The following is an 18,661-nucleotide window of genomic DNA, read 5'->3' as shown; positions in this document are numbered from 1 at the left end:
TTGGGGGGGTTATGCTAAACCAGTGGGATCATACCCTGTACTTGGAAGCCTTGCAGAAGATTTGAAGGCATTTATCACTGCTTGCTTCATTATATTGTGATTTAAAAACAAACAGTCAGAGGTAATGTAGTCGTTTTTAACTGAACCTCTTCTAGTTTGGGCGTTAAACTTCACAAAAAAGAAACAGCTGCTGTTAGATGTAGAGCTTCATAAAAACACAATAACTAATTTAGATTAAGCAAAAAAAAAGTTTTGCAGAAAACACAGCACCTGCAACCGTGGGTAGGAGTAGGACAAAGAAAGTACTCCAACCCTGCGGTGTAGCACATCCTGACTGCTAATTATTGTTAAAAAAAAATAATAAGGATTAATAATACATTAAAGACAACCAGAAGAGGAAAAAAAAAATCCCAGCCATAAAACATATGTATTTTTAATACGAATCTCACTGAATCAATACCCTCAATTAGCAACAGCAAGCAAATTGCCAGGCGAGGCGTAATTACTCGAAGGTCAGTAGGTATTATTCACAGTCACTTTAGTTTACCACATTAGAACAAGACAGGACGTCGGGCTAAAAATTATAAATTCCATTCCCATATCTGTCCCTTTCTGATTTAGATGGATGAAGAATAATTAACTCCTAATTATTCAGATCACTTAAGGCACTTTCTGGATCCACAAAAGAGACGCAGTCGTGTCTGTCAGAGCCACTTCAGCTGCTATCACTGAGAGCGATCCAACAACTTGACCAATGACAATGTGAAAAAAAAATATATATATAAAAAAAACACTCCGTCTGTTTGTCTGTCTGTCTGACTGCGTCCCCCTGAACCCCCTCCAGCTCCGACTGCTTCCACCTCAGAGGGTCTTAAAGAGGCACACACTTCCCTTTAAATTCACCCATATGCAAATGTTAAGATGTGATTTGCATTTTAAAGTATTTAACTCCCCATATTTATTGGGCTCTGAGGCCTTGCTGATCATTGATTTATGTGCTTCCGGCAATCATATTTCCATATTTTGTGTGCTTTTTAACGACAGTAATAATTCAAATATGCAAAAAGTTGTTCTTTGAACGATATCTTTAATTATATCCTCAAAGCATCATTCCTTTTCGCTTCGTTTTTTTTTTTTCCTGTGCTGAGATTGTCTTTGAATAAAAAAAAAAAAGGCTGAGGAATCATAAATTAGATTGTGCGATGAGACGTTGACGAGTTAAATCCAGTCTGTTGCCTTATTGCACAGGGAGACGTCTTAGCATGTTTCAGCCATCTACCGGAGCCACAAACAGACTTTGGGTGCTCTGCTGTACAGGGACCCCTGTGACCTTGTCCCCAGAGCCCTTTATTAATGCTGACATTCTTTCACCCCACATCCAGTCTCAGATTGTGAAATTTGTCTCTTATACTCAACCAAAAACAGAAAAAAAAAACACAGAAAAAAAGAAAAAACATGGAGACCTTCTCCGTTTTACGGCTAACAGAGAGAGTTTCTCTGTCACCTCTCCTTATTAGAATTGTCAGAGTCGCTGCGTGCTCTTATGAAAACAGTCCCCCCTCCACATAATTAAAAGTGGCGGGTTCCCACCACCGTTTGGCCTATCAGCATCACCATCAAATGGCTCTGTAATAATCTTTGCCCATATTCCCTTTGTCACCTCGGCACAGCGTGAAAACTTTTTACAATAATTGTTCACCCGTACACGGGCGTGGTGACTTATATATTAGATAAGTGGCATTTGGTTGTAAAAGGGGGGGAGAGGGGGCGTTTCATAATCTAGTTCACTCGGTGGGCCGCATGCTGTGAGAGTCAATATGAACAGAAAGGAAAAAAATCATTTAGCAAGAGAGCCTGCACATTAGACCTCTGACCGTAGTGAGCTGCAGAATACTTACAGAGGGAATTAAAGGGTCATCACATTAAAGTGAGAAGTCTGCAATATTGACAGAGCCAAAAAAAAGCTCTAAATGTATTTAAAAATAAATATTTCATGCATGAAATATCAAATGTGGTCATATCTGTCTGCAAAGGCTGCATTTAAAACATTACACAGAAGAGGTCTGCACATTCTCTCTGTCTCTCCACCTCTCTCTCTCTCTCTCACACACACACACACACACACACACAGGAAAAAAACTAAACAAATCCATTATTAAAGTAAAATCATTAAAATCACACACAACACACTGGTTATCATTTTATAACTGTTAAAAATAAACATCTTAAACATATTAATAATATTCCTAAATGACACTTAAAAACTAAAGTGGTTAATTCATTTGAATGAATAAAAATATGAAGAGTAGCATCATAATTTAAAGTCAAGGTAATAATCAGTCTCATTACAGTTTGAATTTTGAAATGTGTTGATGCTTTGTATTATCACACACACACACATACACTCTTTGTGGCTGCTGATTGTTCTGCGCTGAGGTCTGAGATGCAGACATGTAGAGAGGCTGAGTTCACTACAAGCCAAACACATTAACACGGGGGGGGCACTTTGAGGATGCATTTCACCCCAATGCTTCACTATCACTGCAGAGCCTTGCACTGAGTCCACGTAACATATGTTTCACACCCCACCCCCCACCCCCCAACCCCGACAACCCCCTGAGACTCCTGGCACAACACCCACCACCTCCAAAAACAAGCTTCGAGTCTCACTTCAGATTTCTGTGCACTTGATCCCAAACTGATCACTGCCGATCAGTATTATTTTAAAAAGGGATTTTTATGTTTGTGGCATAAATAAAGATCGAGGCTCAAATTGACCGAACACACTTACAAGTCACACCAACAGTCCGGGGAAAAAAAAGTCTGCTTCCATCTCTGAGCTAGTCTTTAACAAATTACAGACTGTAAATGTTTAAAAAAAATAACAATAATTGGTAATGTGACATTTGAATAAGTTTTGAACACAGAGCTACATGTTCTTAATTACACACACACACACACACACACACACACACACACGCATGCACAGACCAGTCCACAAACACACACTTACGATGAGAGCAAAAACAGCAGAGGAACCCGGTCAATGAGGAGGTTGAAAAGACGATCAATTTACAAAGCAAATAAAAAAGCCAAACGATTAAATCACTTTAATGCATCACATAACTGTAGAAACTCGTCGAACATCCGTCCTAAGTTGCACAAGTGCAAGAAAGATTTTTTTTTTTTTTGTTAAATCAGGATAAAGCAAATCAATTAGGCTCTGCTGAAAATCCCTCATCTAGTGTAGCCGAGCTGTGAAACAGAGTGTAAAACTATTCTCTCCCCCCTCTCCACAAAGGTTATCGCATTGTATCTTATTGCCTTTACCTGCTCCTATTCACTGTGAACATGCACTGATTTGAATAAGCACCGCTCCAGAGGCTCTCTTATCTGATCCCAGACGGGTGTGCCAACACAGCAGTATCAGGTACAAACCATCTCTCTTTGCCGCCAAAATAAAAACAGAAGAAGAAGAGCAAAATAAAAGGTTAGAAGAAAACGGAAGAGTAAGGGAGAAGAAGAAGATGCATCTGGGATCTGTTGCCTGATAAAATGATCTGGCTTTAATCACATCCAGGCTGGAAATGCAAAAAGTGACCAAAAGAGGAAAGCAGTTAATCCCTCTCTGGAAATGATTTCTTTCCCCTGTTTTCATTTTCTTTGGTGTGTTTCCTTATTTTTTAACTTTCTCATCCCCAATACATTTCCTGCTACAACTGCTGACCTACAGACTCATCAATTTAATTCACCTATGGATTGTGGGATATAATGCACTGAATTTTTAAGTGGGGTATTATTAAAAAAAAAAAATCATTAAGTGGTGTGATAAAAAACAAATTGTAGATGGTCTAATGTGCAACAATTACCCACCGAAGGCATGATATTTTAAAGATTTCATTTCATTAATAGCTTGCGTTGGGACTCTCTTCCTCACTACACACAGCCACAGGAATACAATTCCCTGAAGATGCGCTGGTTTCCAATTTCACGTCGTTGTTTGCTTTTTGCTCTGCGAGGGGGGGGGGGGGGGGGAACACCGGCTCGGGGAAGGCATCAGTCAGTGAGGTTAGCGAGCATGGTAGCAACATGACCTCAGAAAATGTATCCTCCTCGGGTAGGTTAAACACACAGGCGCACAAACAAACACGCACTGAGGCCACGCTCATTTCCCCAGTCCTCTTAGCAGGCTAACCTGCTCTCTTCATTAGGGTGCTGTGGGGACTTATCACTGTGTAGTCTTTGTCCTTGCTGTAATTGCCCTCTCGGCATGTCAGCCCCCCCACCCACAACACCACCATCCTGGCAGCCCAACACACCCAGCTCGACATCAGCCCCCCCCCCCTCATGACAGGCCTGGTTAGACGGCGGTACGGGGAGCCTCTCCTGAGACCTGCTGATCGGCCCCTGAGGTCCGCCGGTATAGAGAGGCTTGTCCTAGTTAAAGCAGCACCGGCAGGGACACCCCTCTGAACGCTACAAGCCCAGCCTCCAACTCCACTCATTTACAACTGCACCTTCACCCACTGTGGAGTCCAACATCTCACCAAAGACACGGCAAGACGTTTTCTACTTTGGAAAGTAAAACTTTGGCTGGCATTGAGGGGGGGAAATAATAAAATCCATCTTCCTACAGGGTTAATTCATTTGACCATTTGCTTGTAATCTGAAAACACTACCAACAAAAGTTTCACTTCATTCTTCAGTTTCTGACATTTCTACAAATCTGAAGAATTATTATTGAAGTTTTGATTGAATTTTAAAACGACAAATATCGATCCTGATAAACGTTAAAAGATGTGAAGGCTTCAGCTAAACTTTCAACAAATGAATGTAATCTTAATTGTGTTTCATTCATGCATACACCACACGCCAGGCAGTCACAGCACAAATCAAGCCTGTGACTGGGGCTTCCTAGCAAGTTGAATGGCGCCATCTAATGGCCAAAAAAAAGACTGCAAATCAACAACGCCAACAAGAGTTTCTTTGAGCATCAAACTGGATTCAAAGAAACAAATTAGTTCTCTGACTCTTCTTGAAGCTTGTTTAGCCTTTAAAAGTCTCAGTAATCACATTTTGCTGGGGGGGGGGGGGGGGGGGGGGGGGATTGGAGGCAGCAGGCGGGCAAGGCTTTGAAGTGACCATAAAAGTGGGCAGAGTGAACCCCCTAATTTGAAATTTAACTGTTAAAGACACAGGGCTATCAGTGTTGCAGCATAATCCTGACCTCTTGTTTGTTTTGCTGAATAAACAGAATAAATGCTTCTCCGTTTCACATGGCACGCTCCTCCTCATCACGCTCATGGTTGTTTTCCTGTGAGCGTAATCGATGTGTCAGCGTTTTTCACGGCCGGATGCAGGGGTTCAGACCTGTGCCTCAGTTTGGAGGGGCTCGGTGGCGCGCTGGGGGGGGGGGGGGTTAACGCGGTGCAGTGTTCGGGAGGGCTAAAAGTAGCATGGATGAGGACGGGGTCTTCTTCTTTTTAGGGCCACATGCCCACTCCTCTTTCCTGCAGGCCATTATGAGCGGCGAACAACTCCCCCTGGCCAATTGTCACCATCTTTACACTCAAATAAATGACCCCCCCCCCCCCCCCCACCATATACACCCCCTGTCTTGAACTTTGGCAGAAGCGGTGGCAACTGCACCGATGAGAAGATTTTAGTGGCACTCACAGAAAAAAACAATATGCTAACCTCTTCCACCACTACATCCAACATCAGCTAGCGGGGGCCACAGAAGAAGCTGGCAAACAAACAGCAAGACATAAAAGAGATGTGATACGCCGTATAACAATTTAATAACTTTGTTGCACCGCATCTGAAATGCAAACACATTAAAGTGGACACAGTGCCCCTCTCATTAAACACACAGCAGTATAAACATTATTATGTACCCCCCCATCCCCCTACCCCCCTACACACTTGCATAAACATACACAAAGACTTTCTGCATCCCTGCATCCATCCAAAGCATGCCACCAACAAGCCTTGGGAGTTTTTCTACGGGGGTGTTTTATGCGTCCCGTGGGGCTCGGAGACAGTGAGATGTGGATATAGCACACAGAGGATCCCAGTCAAGGACACAGGCAGCATCACTCACTGCACCATTATTTGCTCATATTTAAAGCCGGGGCTACCTGAGGGACTGTAGCTACACATGCAGAGGAGGATGGGTGATTTCAGAGTCCGACGGGTGTGCTGAGCGCCGGAGAGCTAAAGGAGATGCAGCAGAGGCGAGCAGAGAGAGAGAGAGAGAGAGAGAGAGAGAGGGAGTGACGGAGGGCTTTATATGTCAGCACGGTGATACCAGCCTTTTTATGGCCGAATATTTTTCCTCTTGTCAGAGCTGGATAAGGAATCACCATAAGGTTGGGGAGCATGAATATTGCCCTTGAGGGCCCACTGTGGCTGCTCCTGTTTATGGTTGACTAGCAATCAGCCACCGATTCAGGACCCACAACCCCCTCATCCATCCATGTCAGCAATTAATCAATTAAACGGGCAGCGGGGAGGAGTGGGATCAGGCTAGGTGTGTTAATACAATAGCCTGTTAAGGTTGATGTAATTTCATCACTAATGTCAGCCATTCATCACGGCTTATTATCTGTTTCGCATAGACAGTGGTCAATATCACTTCATAAATCTCAGAATCATCCGGATCGTGCGATATTAGGCCTGAAGGATGCCACTAAATGATGGACGACGGAGATTGTGGGCACAAAACTTCACAAGGGTACTTGTAGAAGATAATGCAAAGATAATGTGAGGATTAATAAAACAGGAGTGTAGACATTTGATGTAACTTTTTAAAAGCTGCAGTTCTGTTCTTTTATATGAATTGCTTGATAACATGAAAGTCAGAGAACTGTCCTTGTGCTCATATTGTAGCCAATGAGATTTGCACATTTTGTTTTACTCTTTGGTTCCTTGTTGGAGCCCATACCCGCTTTTCTACCCACAAAAAGGATGTGAGGTAAACACAATGTATACACTCTTTGATTCTGGTATAAAGGCCGGTCTGTGTCTGTGTTTGTGTGGTTTTAGACTTGGTTGTGTAGGAGGACGCCCTGTTTGCTTCTGAGCCTGGTATGAGCATGTGTGGGCCACACCACATGTGATACACAAAGTGAGAGCACTCATTTGGATCCAAAGTCTTGTATCACTAACTATGTTTTGTTGGACTCGAGCCACTGACAGCAGACAGTTTGTGCCAGTATCTCAAAACTTGAAATGTCACCATTTTCAAGGCCAAGATATCAGAAAACTTACAAAGACAAAGTGTTCCCTTCTGGGGTTTATTTTTCTTCTTTTCTTTCAGTTACGGAGACAAAAGACGTCGACACAACAATAGGATAGTGGACTATGAACTTGTTATAATCTCACAGTTGGATTCTTGACCTGGTTGTTATTTAAGCTCTTACAATTGTGCTTCACTTTCTTTGTTTATTCAAACTCCTTTTGTTTCATCTTCTCTTCCCAGACATGGTTCCTGTTCCAGCCCGGGCTGTGTCTGCTCATCTTCAGGCTGTGTTAGGGATGAGGTTGTCAGCATTTCTGACACGTTGATGTTTTTCCATACCCAACTGTTTTTAAAACGATACGCCCTCTGTTATTTTAATGATTGATCTTATCAGTATGGAGTAATTTTTGGGAATTAAAAACCATAAAGTTACCCAATCTCTGGTGTTTAGGACGTGTTTTTTTGGTTTCCTTGGTATCCAAACAGATATCAATGTCACTTACTGTTATCAAAGTTCTAAATTCTGGTATTGTGAAAACCATACCATCTTTTTATTTCTACACAATGGGAGTGAAGCCACCAGACTGACCAACACATCAAAGTCAAAGGCAGCATGCACCTCACAATCTGAAGTGTTGGTAGTTCAGTCTAATCCAACTTGAACATGAGTTTTTAACAATGCAACTTGTTCAACATGAATTGTGCAACCCCTTCAGCAATTAAAAATGAAAAAAGCCAATTTGCTTTTAATATAATACAAATATCGACACTTAGACGATATTATATCTCCACACATAATATCGCGTTACTTTGCTGTATTGATTTTTCCCCCCACCTCTACTGTACAGCGTTGATTATTTCCACCTCAAATACAGTTTACAATCAAACAAGCTACAGTTTATCCATCAAATCAATTTGACAGCACAGACTGGTTTTCATCCAGTTTTAATAGCAGGCGGATACCTGCCCTGCTGTATATTGGTCTAATGCCACTTACAGCTGCAGTCAGACATAAAGAGCCTCCCCTCCACTCAAGCCAACATTTCCTCAGCACTCCCAGCAGGTACATCAGCTCAATTATGATGATGGCAATGACTGATTGCATTTTACCTCTCCCCTGTTCCCCCAATAAGTCTGGCCATCACACAGAGAGTGGAAGATGTAGAAAGAGAGAGAGGCCGAGACACAGAGCGAGATAGCGGAGTCATCTCCGGTGAGCTACAAACATCCCAGATGCCAGTCTCCGGGACGGTATCAAACATCTCGGTGGCAGACTCACCATGAAAATAATCTATACCTACAGGAAGTCAATTAAAAAGTGCCAGGGGAGATTAAGAGCAGCGTGACAGCTTTTCGTCAGGCCACAGGTTTGTCTGCGAGAGCCAGCAGGTTGCGCGTCTGCTACGAGTGTGTGGAGGGAAGGTAAAGTGTGTGTGTTAGTAGTAAAGACATGTAGGAAAGTGGGGGCGGCGGTGGAGGGAGGAAAGCATTGCCGTACACCCTTAAAAGCCCCCTCATGAATATTAAGAAGGCCGTTGGCAGTCGGCAGCTCCGCTACAAGTTTGCAAACCAGCGTAATGTGTCTGTTTGCGCTGAGGAAGAGCTCAGTCCGGATATCAATTAAATCAAGCGTTGTCAGTCTGATGGCCCTCTCAATGGAGGGACAGCCCATTCCCCTCTACACATCAGCTCAGCTTTGTGTCAACCATCCATCTCTCATCCTCCCCTTCCCTCCCTTCCCTCCCTCCTCTCTCTCTCTCTCTCTCTCTCTCTCTCTCTCTCTCTCTCAGTTGCCATCTTTATCAGCTCCGACCCACTCTTCCTCTCTCTCTCTCTTTCTGTCTCTCAAGCAGCCGGTAACTGAATGCACAAATTACTCTCCCCTCCACCTTTAACTCCCACTAAATCTTTCCCCTTTTCCACTTTGCTGAGCCGGGATATTTTATTCCTCCATCAAATATGCATCCCATTAATTAAGTTAAATTACTCCTGACTGCCAAATCTCCCCTGCCCCGATGGGTGTCAACACAGAAATGCATGACTGTGAACCTCCAATGACACGGCCCCAACACTTAAACGTGAGTTACGGCCTTTTCGAGCTCCATCCACGGGCAGATTACCAGACACTTTGGGCTTCTTGAATTAAGCGTGCATGTGCTCCTTCCCCTCCACCCAGCTTTTTAATAAGTGCACAATGGATGACACTCGCACTTCTGACAATGAGAGGACTGATATTTTAATTACACCCCTTTTTTCATCTGCCTTCCTCTTCATCTTTTAATTGCTGTTGTTAATCACTCATTAATTTCCCCCCTTTTCCCCCCCTACAATATACCTATGACACGATTAGCTCTTTAAAATGGATTGTTCAGCAACATTTTTTTTTTTTTTTTTAATAATTCAACTTCTTTAAAGAATAAAGTTTGTACTTCTTTTGTGGGGACCTGGTGTGAGATGGAGGGTGCAATCTTTGCTCATGTTTCTTCAGTGAATGGAAGCCAAATCTGCCTTTGTAAGCTGATTTAAATCTTTAAAAAAGGTACATTTAAAGTACAGAAATTTGATCAAGATAGGGTCTTGGAAGTTTTCCTTGCAGCTAGAGGAAACCCACAAGTGATAAAAAGCAGAGAAAAGCTGAGGCCACAAGAAGTTTAATTCTTTTAAAAAGAAGCTAGCAAGATCACACAAGGTGCAGACAATAGCCTCTTAACTAAGACGACCCTCAAGAGCGGCATAACTTACTATCATAAGGCTATGTGCTGTGTTAGCTCCCCAGCTTAACTACTGATTTTGCTATTAGCAAATGCTTTGTTTTTGTTTGTCTTTGAATAAAGTGAAAAGCTTTGATTATGAAGCCCCCCAGGCCGCTGTTCTGGGCCCACTAAAGATTATGAGATTGTTATTAAAACCTAATAGGACTGATCTGCTGACAGAGATTTCTCTCTTTGTGTGTTGAACTTAGAGATGCTGAGTGGGGTCCCATTCAAACACTTCAAAGCATCTTTTTACAAACACGAGACTGGGTGAACAAACAGATTTTATTTATGTCCCTTAAGTATTTCTGCTTGTTTAATTTGAAGCACAAATTAAAAAGCGTTCGCTGCCGTTCTGATGAGTACCGGGCCTGTTTTTCAGACTCAACTAATGAAGCTGTATGTTTGTTGCCATCTCCTCGGTTGAGAGAATTCTGCGTGGACACGCCACTCTTGGAGGAAATAAAGTTTGACAGTCTGGCTCCAAAACAAGTGTAAAAAGTGTAAAACTGTACTCTGCTGGATTTATACTGATACATGGAGGCTGTCCAGAATTGATTTCTCTCTCTCTCTCTCTCTCCTCTCTCCTTTTTGCCTTTCTCTGTGTGTGCATGTTTGCCTGTGCATGAGTGTGTTTCTATTGCAAAAAACATTAATTTTACAAACATCAGCCCAAGGCTACTAAACACATCCAATCCATTATGCTGCGCTTTATCGTGTTATGGGGGGTAACGGGCTGTAAAGCTGTCTCGGTCATAAAGAGCAATCGCAGAGTGCCGAGTCAAACCAGAATGCCGAGCACTGCGAGCCATACGCAGCCCTCGTTATCATCAGAACAGCTCCGTCACATACTTAACCTTTCCAGACCAGCCTTTCTGCATTATTTTCCAAATGACCTTTAGCGTTACTTATTTCATTTTCTATAATGGCACACTAAATTTAGCTAAATGCATCAGAGCAAAATGTGTTTATTTTGGTGAAGGGGACTTCACTGACTGACAAGGACTCTGTCCTCAGACACAAACTGTTAAATGTCTGAAACAGTAAACAGTAATATATCTTTTTTACACAGAAAGCACAGGGCTCTGTGTCTGATGTGCACAAAGATAGGTTTCATCAAAACAAGCAAATTAGGGGGAGTATGCACGCTAAATAAAAAAAATATGTTTGTTGTTTTTTTAATGGAAGTTAAAGGATGCACATGTAAATACAACTCCCTGGTCAAAGTCAACTCACCAACTTCTAGGACTGACACAAAAAATGGAGGTTCATCTGATCAAAGACAGAACTGAGTTGGTTTGCCTTGTGACAATCAAACTCTTTTTTATATATTTTATGACCTTAGATGCCTCCAGTCACATATTTACAGACCTCTGGAGGTTGAGAACATAACTAATGAAATATTTAAACACAAAAGCCTAATTGAACCTGAGCAGTTTGAGGAAAATATTTAACATTTACATCTTTTTTTTTGTACTAATTAATCCGGATTTTCTGCTTCCAGTTGCTGCCAACACATGATGCACGCTCTTGGTCAAACACAGCTTAAATCCTGCAGGACATCATGCGCTTTAAAAAGGTCTAACTTTAAAATTGGATGCAAAAACTAACCCTGGAGCTGTTGTATCACAGGCACAGTGCCTCAGCCTGCAAGGAGCAGCGTGCGTTTCACATCCGTGCTGTATGAAGCGCAGGGGGGGTTGGGGTGGAGGGATCTTAGTGAAATCGCTAATGTACGTGATGATTAAGTGTAACTCAAATACCGACTGTGTTGTTCATAGGCCTGACAGGCAGTAATTTGGTGTATTATATTCTGCGGTTTTAATTGCACGCCACCAACGTGTCCCTCTGACACGTTATGAAGCGATGATGTACAATTATTTCAGGGCGGCGGGAGATCAGTGGAGTGACATTATAATCATCCTCATAGGGATCCCTCTCTTCATCTGCAACAACCATTAATGTTTAAATGGGAGGAAAAAAAAAACATAAAAATAGTTCTCAGGGAGTTCTAACCAGAATCTGTTGGAGGATTATAGAGAATCACGTCAGGGGAGAAGGAGAGGGGTGTGGATAGACAATGGAGGGGCTGAGTTAAGTGACGGCTTTCTCTGGATAAGCAGCTAGCTAAGATGCGCCTCCACTGTCATTGCCAGGCCTCACACTACTCATACGGGCCCGGGCATTAAGGCACATTACAGCGGATGAGCCACGCAGGGCGGAACTGATGGGCTATTCTGGGAACAGACCAGACAATCTCACAAGACAGGGGGGGACATAAAAACCCTGACATGAGCCAGCCCCATCCTGTTAACAGTCAAATCACACACACAACACCCAACATGAAATCATGACTATATATACTCCCTCTAACACTAAGTCAAGAAAACTGAGACAAGCAGGGAGGGAGGGGAAAACACAAAGCAGCCTCGGAGGAGGAGGAGATGGACTTTAGCACGTCGCAAAACTTTTTGTGTTGTGAGAAAAAAAAAAAAGGTTTTTAAGTTTTGTTCAAATTCCTGAAGTGACACTTGGAAACGGGCAGCTTATGACCTATAATCATAAAACGGCAGTCCACAAGAGGACAATCCATGTCCATGATAGTGTTAATACTTCTAAGGCCGGGACTGAGATATTAAACCAATGCCTCAAAGCATTTACTCTGTTTATGCATAATTTAACACCTACAACAGCACTGGATGTCCGTTGCATCTTTGGGGAGGACGAAAGAGCGGGAGGGTGGAAATGCTGAATCCAGGCCCTTTCTGTTAGATGATGGAGGAAAGGAGGAGGAGGAGGAGTAGGCTCATTAAGTGGCCGAGGCCCCACTGTGGACAAAACACGCCGGGAGGAGCCGCAAGAATCTGCCGCCTCACATACTGGAGGATTTTTTTTTTTCAACCAATTAAATATGAGAAATCTTATCTTGCATGCTAACAGCCAATTTGTGTTTTTCTGCTGTTTTTGCACTTTAAGAGTCCTTTATAGGCAAATTAAGACAGATCAGGCTGTTTAAAAAATGAAGGCAGAATGTAGGCTAAACAGGCAGGTAGAAACAGAGACAAACAGATGTCTGGTGGGAGTGAGACACACTGGAAGGAAGCGACAGAACGCCTCTGAAGTCTTACTGATGACGAGCGAGGCGCTGACCAGCACGCTCAGGTTTGATTGGCAGCTTGGCCAAAGGGTTCCAATCTGTCCTGGCCTTGCATTTGCATTTGTTAATTAAATGCCACAACAATATGATCTTTAACTATCAACAAGTACCCCTCCCCGCCACACACACACACACACACACACACCTAACGTTCCTGAGAAGATAACAGCAGTGTTGAGCTGAAACTAAAGTGAGGTGGACAGCTAAGGTGCAGCACATCCATTGGCTCGCGGTGTCAGAGCCGAGGTAATCTTCTAGTCGGGAAGTTTAACAAGAGAAACACAGAAATCGATGGATGGAGGGAATTTTTTTGTTTTTTTGTTTGTTTTTCTGAAGGAAGGTAACAAAAGTTTATAAAAAAAAAAACACAGAAGCAATATGCTGAATCGAGAGTCCAAACAACACAGGAATAAACAAAACCAACAAAACTTGATGCCCCATGGAGGCCAGAGAGTCTGAATGAATGAAACACACATTTCACATAGTTAAAAAGCAGCCCGACAAATAGTGCTGTGTTCATTTAAATGATTAATGTATGTAAACAAATATCCAGAAGAAGAAAAAAAAACTTTTTTTAGTTTCCCAATTGTGGCCCCGTCATTAGCATCTGTGGGATAATGCAGAACTTAATGGCGCTATAATCACACTTTACACATTACACCTGAAACCCGGTCATCCATTAGTAACCTGCTTTAGATTCAGGTTAAGGGCAGATCATCAAACGAGGAGAGTTTGGGAAGGGGAGCAGGCTATGTGTATGTATGACTCTGGCCTTAATGAGGGTGTTTCTGGAGGTTTCTTTGTGTTTGCTGCTCTTTAGTCAAGAGGAGCGACGGTCTGGTGATCAGTCAGCACTGAAAGCACACACAGGGCCGATTTGTCACCAGCGGCTGGCACTGGCAGCACACAGCTCCTCCGTCTGCATGATTTGTGAAACCAGGAGCTGTATTTAGTGGTCCCATTTAAAGGCATATTGGAGAATGTGTGTGTGTGTGTGTGTGTGTGTGAGTGTGTGTGTCTGTGTTTATGTGTATGTAAAGCTAGTCACTTGGTCACAGCTCAACATATTTGCAGCACTTGGGAGAAGAGGGTTTTTCAGCTGGAGGGCTTGTGAAACATGAGCCTTTCCTCTCATTAAAGGAGAAGCTGGGCTTAAACCAAAGCTTGTTTGCTCCTGCTGTAATATGTTTGCGAACATCGGGCTGGAGAAAATAAACATTTTCGCTCTGCCCGGCTTTCAGAAGAACAAAAATCGGCCGGCGACTGAACTAAATGGAACAGTTTACACAGAATTACACGGAGGGAGAAACTAATAACTCGGCATATGTCTTCATCTCAGTGAGCCCGTAGCCACCGCAGAAGCTCGATGGCACAAAGCTGGAAAATCCCACAATTTACTCTATTCCCCGACTGCAATGTTTAACAGCTTAACACGTCCATTTGAACATGGTAAGGCAGTGAGGAGGTCTACCACGGGACTGAAACGAGCTGAACACAACATATGGTCTGTATGTAGGGGGTACAAGGTAGAGGGGTAATAACTGTACTCTGGCACTACTGGATATTTATGGACTCATAGTTACATACATACACCTTACATCAGGACTGTTTGACACCTGAAACCATGAAGAATGTCAAATTATGGGTTGGGAAAGTAATAATTGTGGGTGTTATTTAGTTTTTCTCACTGTTATAGTCATAATGGTACTGCTGTATGATGTATGTAATGTTACTGACTGAAATTACCAGATTATAAATGCATGTAACCTTTCACAAAAATAAGCTTAAATTAATTTTATCTATATAACTTTACCAGAAGATCTGACACCAGTCACAGACGTAAGTGGGAACAAGGCGTTAAAGGTCCAATAAGTAAGATATCTACTGAATTAAATCATAAAAAGACCTTATTATTTCATTAGACATTAAAGAAAAATGCTATGTTGAAGCGCTGGCTTTCTGTCAACCATGCAGCAGCCAGCATGTCTTTCTTCTAAACTTCGATTCCAGTGCAGAATGGTTTGTTTTTGTTTTGACCAGAGAAGCAGTCAGGACCCCCAAATGGCCGTTTTGCCCCTCGCCCCCTCGGTTTGCCAGGCAGACGGCAAACCAACAGGTGTTACAGCGAAAGTGGGCAAGCTTTCAAGGTTCAGATTTAACTGATTCTACCAGACCTAAAAGGCCTCGGTCCACGACCAGAAACATGGTGAAACTAGAATAAATATTGGAGATGCTTTTTTAAAAATGGAGAGAGGTTAGAGCAAAGAAAAGTTTGAAGATATAGAGGTGATTAAGCACGGAAGCTTCCGTGTCCGCGACATAGCAACCAGCGCGCACAGCGACTCTAGGGCCGAGAGGACGGGGCGAGACAATGTTTTGAATATGGACTGCAGTACCCATTTTAAACGCTAGGTGACAGAGTTACATATTGCTCCTTTAATGTTAACAAACTCGCTCTTTGTTGTTCTCCGTCTTTCTAAAAATAAAAAAAAAGGTTCTTATTGCTTGTAACTCACCCACAGATGTCACATTTGTACTCTCTCATGCCGAGGTGTCTCTTCACGTGGTTCCTGGCGTCTCCCAGCTGAGCAGTTGCAAAGTTGCAGATCTTACACATGAAGGGCTTCGATCCTGTCAAACAATACGGCAACTCAAATTAGACAATATTATTACATTTGAATAAAAGAAAGGGTCATTTTCACTTCACTTAAAGAAATTGTCTAGCAGGAATGTGATCTTACAGTTCAGATCATTGTTCAGCATCAGGCATGTTTAGTCTGTTATTAGGTCTTTGGTGTAAGGAAAACCTGCATCACATGACTTTACTGAAATCCCCATAAAGACTAACAGTAGCACTGAGTGCCAGGCGTCCCTTCGTTCACTCTCTATCTATCCTTGTCACTCTCCTTCATCTCTTACCTACTCTTCCTTTGCCTCTGGATGCGTAAATTGGATTCCAAAGGTCAGGGCAAATACGTAAATCAATTCTGTGTGCGCTCACTACCTCCTATTCCATCATTAAAGCGCTAATCACTCTGGCGGGCTTCGCGGGGAGGTTTCTCCCTAATTATTGTCATTAATAAGTCCAGAGGGCGGGGTAGCACTTGAGAGAGTGGCAGAGCCTCTGCCTGCAATCCGTCATTTAACAGCAGAGCAGGGAGGGCTGATTCCTCCGCTGCCTGTGACGCACAAACAACTACAAGCTGAAGTTAAAAGAGGAGACCTGGATGCTTTAGAAATGAGAACATGATTCTTTCATTTTATAAATGGTAGAGAAAGTCAGTGATTCATGTTGTTTACCAAACTCTACAGTCAGACAAATTATTTCTTAAAGCTTGAACTTCGTCCCAAAAATAAAAAAAGGTGCAGAAGGAAGCCACCATACTTTGTTTTGCTGTCCAGAATTAGGCCAGCATGTGGCAGCCTGTTTTGATTTGATATCCACACACGCATCTTTGAGCAAGCCCTCACCCCATCGCAGTGAATATCCCAAGACGATCTGCAATATTTATTCCAGGGGCAGCCGTTGATTTGATTAAGCACTTTGTGTAGATTACTAATTCGTTCATACACGGTTCACTTGCTGTGAGCTGGAAGTACGACACATTGAATTTTAAGCCTGTAACGAAGATTGAAAGGCAAGCCTGGGCTAACAAGGCCCGTAAACACAGGGGGCGAGAGGGAGGGCGCAGGGGGGGTCCGCACATGGGCAACGGCAATGCCAGCCTCTTTCATTTCACAAGTCCCTGCAGTGTACCACACACACACACACACACACACACACACACACACACACAAAAATCACTACAAATAGCCAAAAAAAGGTGCATGCACAAGGACAAAGACAGCACATAAACACTTAAAATCCCTATACATGACCACAAACTTCACACCTAAATGTGCAGACAGTTTCGCACAAACTTAAAAATAATAAACCACACAACACAATCATCAACACCCACACTAAACAAAAAGACAGACGTACACACAAACACCCTCACACCTACCAATACCTACATCTAGATGCAGAGCCCCACCTCACACCTATGCATGTGCATACAGACACACACACATTAAATTCACAAGACATAATCACCCAATGGACAAACAGAAGGAGAGACAATCGCTCCTTCTCACTCACACACACACACATATTCAAACACACACAACCTAAAGTTGAGGTGAGAGCGAGGCGTGTGGGGAGCTGATTTGTCCAGATGGCTGGCTGAGCATGAGACATGGCAGAGAGGAGAGAGATGTAACGTCCCTCAGTTCTCACATCTTATCACATTAATACTCCACCACTCCACTTAAACAGCCTCCGTGAAACTGAAATTGACCATCAATGCGGTGTCATGTTAAATTAATATTGCCATCCACACAGGGGCGATGTGGCTCCCTCACATCCCAGATGAGACAGGGAATGACTAATTCATTTCCTGAGAGGAGAGAGGAACCTCATGCAATGTTTCACTCCACACACACACACACACATACACACACTCCTATCATAGTCTTGGCTTTAATCCTCAGGTTTGGAGTAAGAAAATACAAAATGATGATTAGATTTTAAAATGTATATGTATTATTTATTATTTTATTTTGAAAGGCTTACAGACAGAGTTTGAACCTGTAAGTGTCCTACTTTTCAGTCACAGGCCGGCGCCAGCTCGACTAGTTCCAAGGTAAGCAGTGTTTAAGAAAGCATTAACTGTCACACATATATGTCACATATGTATTTGATATCTGTCACTTTTTGTTGTTACTGTAACACACAAAGAGCAACAGAGCAATTTTACATTAAAGGGAGTGGACCACCGCAACTGTGGTTAATGTTGTTCATTCATTTAATATAAACTTTACACTTGTGTGTCAGCACAAAAATAGCCGACAAACATACCCATGGGGAGGTGAAGGAGAGAAAAGGGTCTCTCAATGCGCACAAACACAAAAGGAAGATGTCGGCAGTGAATGGCCTCCAGTTTTTAAAAAAAAAAAACACTAAAATTAACAAACTTTTGAAAAACAGGACGGGACTGACAAAACACCCATCAAAATAGAAATGTCAAGATTGAAGTAGCATAGTGTAAGACAGATTCTGAATAACTACAAGTCATAAATAACATATCATTAAGATTTATGAATATCAAATTATAAGCCCCAAGATTAAATACCAAATAAACAAAACGACAGAAAACTCCACTCTGTCATTCTTTTTTCTTTTTTTGCCAGTATCAACCTGTTGACGTCAGATGTTTGTTTTCTTACTTTGGAAAACTGTTTTCAGAAACTGAGAGAATAGATCTATGATGGATGAACTGAATTTTGTATAAATAAGTGTCTTAAATACTAGATTGTATTATTTTGTCATTCATAAGGATCCATTGCTCTGTTAGGGGCCTGGTGTGTCGGAGTAGATGTCTTTGCTACTTATGAAGATTTTGCTTTGAAGGCCTGTTATCAAAACCATCAAATACATGTTCTCCAGGTTGACTTTAGGTAGTCTCA

At 42.4% G+C, this 18,661-nt stretch overlaps 1 protein-coding gene across 1 annotated transcript in view; it reads right to left on the bottom strand.

Moving 5' to 3' along the window:
• Positions 1-18,661, bottom strand: part of znf407 (zinc finger protein 407) — a 158,791-nt gene that overhangs the window by 129,222 nt on the left and 10,908 nt on the right. Inside the window, exon 4 of the mRNA XM_061051142.1 lies at positions 15,670-15,784. Within this exon, the coding sequence (XP_060907125.1) occupies positions 15,670-15,784 (115 nt within the window). The remainder of the gene's footprint in view (positions 1-15,669; positions 15,785-18,661) is intronic.

Source organism: Labrus mixtus, chromosome 11 (assembly GCF_963584025.1).
Source record: "Labrus mixtus chromosome 11, fLabMix1.1, whole genome shotgun sequence".
In the NCBI taxonomy this organism is placed as follows: Eukaryota; Metazoa; Chordata; class Actinopteri; order Labriformes; family Labridae; genus Labrus; species Labrus mixtus.
Note: the sequence above shows the minus strand (reverse complement) of the source record. Positions and strands in the feature narration are given on the sequence as shown.